The following is a 5,000-nucleotide window of genomic DNA, read 5'->3' as shown; positions in this document are numbered from 1 at the left end:
GAATCCGATGGAGTTTTGGTGGGTTTTATAACTTCTCTAGAGATAAACACTTTTGTCTGACGCTTTAAAAAAAAAAAAACACAAAAAAAAAAAACAAGAGAGGCAAGGCCTTCAAGACTCACTTGTGGCAAATTAAGTCCCCTAGCATTAATTACAGAGCAATTTCCCTTTTTTTACTATCTGCACCAAAACGTTTGCAAAATAAATAAAACTTCCATGCTTAGCAAAAGAAGTTCCTGTTTGAACAAAAAATGATAATAATGACTGCTCTTGTTGTGTCAGAATATCAGATCAAAGTGCCAAGTTTAGAGAATACAAAAAATATAAATATAACAGTAAATGCAGTTTGCATATAATCAGGCTTCCTTTTTTTTTTCTTTTTTTTTTTGTGCCCATCCCAGAGGTGCAATATTGTTTTAAACAAGATGACTGGAAAGAACTGAATTTTTCCTATTTTTTTGCCTAATTTGGTGTCAAATGACAAAGTATTTGCAGAGAAAATGTCAATGTTAAAGTTTACCACGTACACACACACACACACACACACACACACACACACACACACACACACACACAGAGAGAGAGAGAGAGAGAGAGAGAGAGAGAGAGAGAGAGAGAGAGACAACCGAACACCGGGTTAAAACATAGACTCACTTTGTTTACACAAGTGAGTCCAAAAACTAGGCCACGCAAACAAACAGTGTTGCAAGGTCTTCTTATCTCTACAGTCCAGTCAAATGGAACCTTGCCAGTCAACAACACAAGACTGGATAACTTAACAAATAATATATTTACCATTTTATCATATTCAGGATTAGCAGCGATTTGTGCTCTATCAACTGTGACGATAACACATCTGGATCATATCTTCAGTTCAACGATTCATTGTTGTGTAAATTCTATAAAATTCAAAGAAATAAAAACGGCAGACCAGTCTATGGTAGACGACAACTCTCTCTCTCTCTCTCTCTGTCTTTCTCTCTCTCTCTCTCTCTCTCTCTCTCTAAAACCAAACTTAAATCAACCGTTTTCTATATGTAACACACGCATACACGCACACACACACACACACACACACACACACACACACACACACACGCACGCACGCACGCACGCACACACACTTGCACTTACTCGCATGCCCCCCCCCCCCCCCCCGCCCCTCCCACTTACTGCCCCCCCCCCCCTTCCCCAAGCCCCCACCCCACTCGATTTTTTTCCTACCCTCGTCTAATATCACTTACAGTGAAAAGACGTTAAACCAAAGAACGAACGAACAAATCTTTACTTGTTCAAACTTTCGCTAAGCAGGCCACCTTTCCACCTAATTTCTGTTAAAAGACTAAGTGTACGTTCACGTTAAGTCCAGCCAGTTGATGCCAGCCAGTTGCCGTCAGCCAGTTGCTGTCAGGATGTCTACCATGATTGATGCCAACAAAGGCCATCAGTATCAGGAAGGTTCTTCTTCTTCGTTCGTGGGCTGCAACCCCCACGTTCACTCGCGTGTAAACGAGTGGGCTTTTACATGTATGACCGTTTTACCCTCGCCATGTAGGCAGCCATACTCCGTTTTCGGGGGAGGGGGGTGTGCATGCTGGGCATGCACGTGTTTCCATAACCCACCGAACGCTGACATGGATTTCTTCAACTTTAACGTGCGTATTTGATCTTATGCTCGCGTTTGCACACGAAGGGGGTTCAGGCACAAGCAGGTCTGCACATATGTTGACCTGGGAGATCGGAAAAATCTCCACCCCTTACCCACCAGGCGCTGTCACCGAGATTCGAATCCCCGCCCCTCAGATTGAAAGTCCAACGCTTTAACCACTCGGCTAGTGCGCCCGTCGGATAAGATTCCAGTCTTCCTGATGCGTTGTCGAGTTCAAAGCAAACACGTCTCTTCCTGAATTTCCAACCAACTAATAACACAAAACTTCAAACTTAATATCCATCACTAATGTGATACAAACAGAGCTTTTTTTTTTCTCTCTAGTATTACGAAAATTCCTTTCAATGTCAACAGCTAGCAACAAACATTCCTGTGAAAGTATGGTAAATACACCAATGATCTAGCATTCCTCAGAAAGTATGGTGAGTATTATTATTATTGTTATTATGAGCATTTACGCCTAATCTTGAAAATTAGCCCTTGGCGTTTACAAATAGTACACATATGTAAATATCAAAAAGGAAAAACTGAACACAAGATACCTAACATCACTGAAAACTATCCCCCCCACGCCCCCCCCTCGCCCCCTCCACCCCTTATACCCCCGCACAATACAAACATGTACACGCGCACGCACACACACAAGTCATACCACACAATCGTAAATAGTACACAATCAAACATGTCACCAACAGATCCTGAAACTATCAAAACTCATTACACCAGTGATCTAACATTCCTGTTAAAGTATGGTAACTGCACCACTGATCTCACATTCCTGTGACAGTATGGTGAGCACACAACTGATCTAACATTCCTGTGACAGTATGGTGAGCACACAACTGATCTAACATTCCTGTGAAAGTATGTTAAACACACCACTGATCTAACATTCCTGTGAAAGTATGGTAAGCACACCACTGATCTAACATTCCTGTGAAAGTATGGTGAGCACACCACTGATCTAACATTCCTGTGAAAGCATGGTGAGCAAACCACTTATCTAACATCCTTCAGAAAGTATACTGAGCACATCACTGATCTAACATTCCTGTGAGAGTATGGTGAGTACACCACTGATCTAACATTCCTGTGAAAGTATGGTTAAAACACCACTGATCTAACATTCCTGTGAAAGCATGGTGAGCACACCACTCATCTAACATTCCTGTGAAAGTATTTGTATTTGTATTTCTTTTTATCAAATCAGATTTCTCTGTGTGAAAGTATTGTAAACACACAACTGATCTAACATTCGTGTGACGGTATGGTGAGCACACTACTGATCTAACATTCCTGTGACAGTATGGTGAGCAAACCACTGATCTAACATTCCTGTGACAGTATGGTGAGCACACCACTGATCTAACATTCCTGTGAAAGTATGGTGAGCACACCACTGATCTAACATTCCTGTGACAGTATGGTGAGCACACCACTGATCTAACATTCCTGTGAAAGTATGGTGAGCACACAACTTATCTAACATTCCTGTGAAAGTATGGTGAGCACACCACTGATCTAACATTCCTGTGACAGTATGGTGAGCAAACCACTGATCTAACATTCCTGTGACAGTATGGTGAGCACACCACTGATCTAACATTCCTGTGACAGTATGGTGAGCACACCACTGATCTAACATTCCTGTGAAAGTATGGTGAGCACACCACTGATCTAACATTCCTGTGACAGTATGGTGAGCACACCACTGATCTAACATTCCTGTGAAAGTATGGTGAGCACACCACTGATCTAACATTCCTGTGACAGTATGGTGAGCACACCACTGATCTAACATTCCTGTGACAGTATGGTGAGCACACCACTGATCTAACATTCCTGTGAAAGTATGGTGAGCACACCACTGATCTAACATTCCTGTGACAGTATGGTGAGCACACCACTGATCTAACATTCCTGTGAAAGTATGGTGAGCACACCACTGATCTAACATTCCTGTGACAGTATGGTGAGCACACCACTGATCTAACATTCCTGTGACAGTATGGTGAGCACACCACTGATCTAACATTCCTGTGAAAGTATGGTGAGCACACCACTGATCTAACATTCCTGTGAAAGTATGGTGAGCACACCACTGATCTAACATTCCTGTGAAAGTATGGTGAACACACCACTGATCTAACATTCCTGTGAAAGTATGGTAAACACACCACTGACCTACAGCGACGAGGTCCATCAGCAGAAAAACTGTTGCCAGGATCTGAAACAAGTTTGGGGAAGCCATTCCGTTGGTTCGGTACTTTCGTCTTCTCCTTCTTTCCTCGTTACCGACTAGCTACTTTAGTGGTAGAATGGCGTCCACTGTTGCTGTTTTCTTGTTGTTTTCTACGCCTCTTGAGAGAGCGTGTCAAGACTTGTTCCAGACGTACTACAGTTTTCCACTGTGGACCTCTGTGAACCCCTGTCTCTCGAGAAGTGATCCTGCGTCTCCTCACCTCCCCCAGCCCCCCAACCCCCCCCCCCCCCAACACCCCCAGACCCCTCTCCCCCTCCCTTCTTTTCCCTTTCTTCCTTCACCTCACCTGTCTCCTCCTTCTCCCCCTCTCCCTTCTCCCACCCCCTCCCCCTCCCTCCCACCCCCTTCCTCCTTTTCTTTTCTCTTTCTTCCTTCACCTCACCTGTCCCTTATGGTGCCCTCTTCCCCCCCCCCCTCTCTCTCTCTCTCCCTCTCACCTCTCCCTTCTCCCACTCCCCACCCCGAACCCCCCCACACACACTCCCTACCCCTTCGCCACCTCCCCCAGCCCCCCAACCCCCCCCCCCCCCCTCCCTACCCCTCCTCACCTGTCAACCTTCCCTCAACCCCTCCCTTCCACACCCCTTTCTTTGGCAGTTCTTTGCCATGTGTTTCCGCACCACCATCACCTCCCACCTCCACCCCCACCCCCCACCCCTCATCTCCACCCCCCGCCACCCATTCCCCGTCCTTTCCACCCTTCCCTTTACCACTCACATATTCACCTTCCCCACCCCCAACCCCACCCCCACCCCACACACATACACCCTCTTCCTTCAGACGTAAATTATCCCTTCATAACCGTTCTCTGTGGCTTTGTCTGGATGACAGTCACTTCTTGCATGTGAAACAACTGCCTCGTAGCAAAAGCTTCATTTCGCCGTCATAAAAGGTATACAGACCGTGCATTTAAAAACGTAAAGCCATATCTATATTATTTTTATTTTATATATATATATAAGTTTTTGCTTTATGTTGTATGAGTAGATAGATTCGCGTAGAATTCACGCGATGCTCCACGTGAGTGAATTCAATTTTTTTTTTTCAAGTTCACACATAAACATCGTG

General features: G+C 44.7%; 1 protein-coding gene across 1 annotated transcript in view; it reads right to left on the bottom strand.

Annotated features, from left to right (window-relative positions):
* Window positions 1–4,123, bottom strand: part of LOC143290265 (EGF-like domain-containing protein 2) — a 41,444-nt gene extending 37,321 nt beyond the window's left edge. The window contains exon 1 of the mRNA XM_076599605.1: window positions 3,854–4,123. Coding sequence (XP_076455720.1) covers window positions 3,854–3,920 — 67 coding nt within the window. The 5' untranslated portion in view covers window positions 3,921–4,123. The remainder of the gene's footprint in view (window positions 1–3,853) is intronic.
* Window positions 4,124–5,000: the final 877 nt, after the last annotated feature.

This window comes from Babylonia areolata, chromosome 15, assembly GCF_041734735.1.
Source record: "Babylonia areolata isolate BAREFJ2019XMU chromosome 15, ASM4173473v1, whole genome shotgun sequence".
Taxonomy (NCBI): domain Eukaryota; kingdom Metazoa; phylum Mollusca; class Gastropoda; order Neogastropoda; family Buccinidae; genus Babylonia; species Babylonia areolata.
This window is presented reverse-complemented; position numbering and strand designations above follow the sequence as displayed.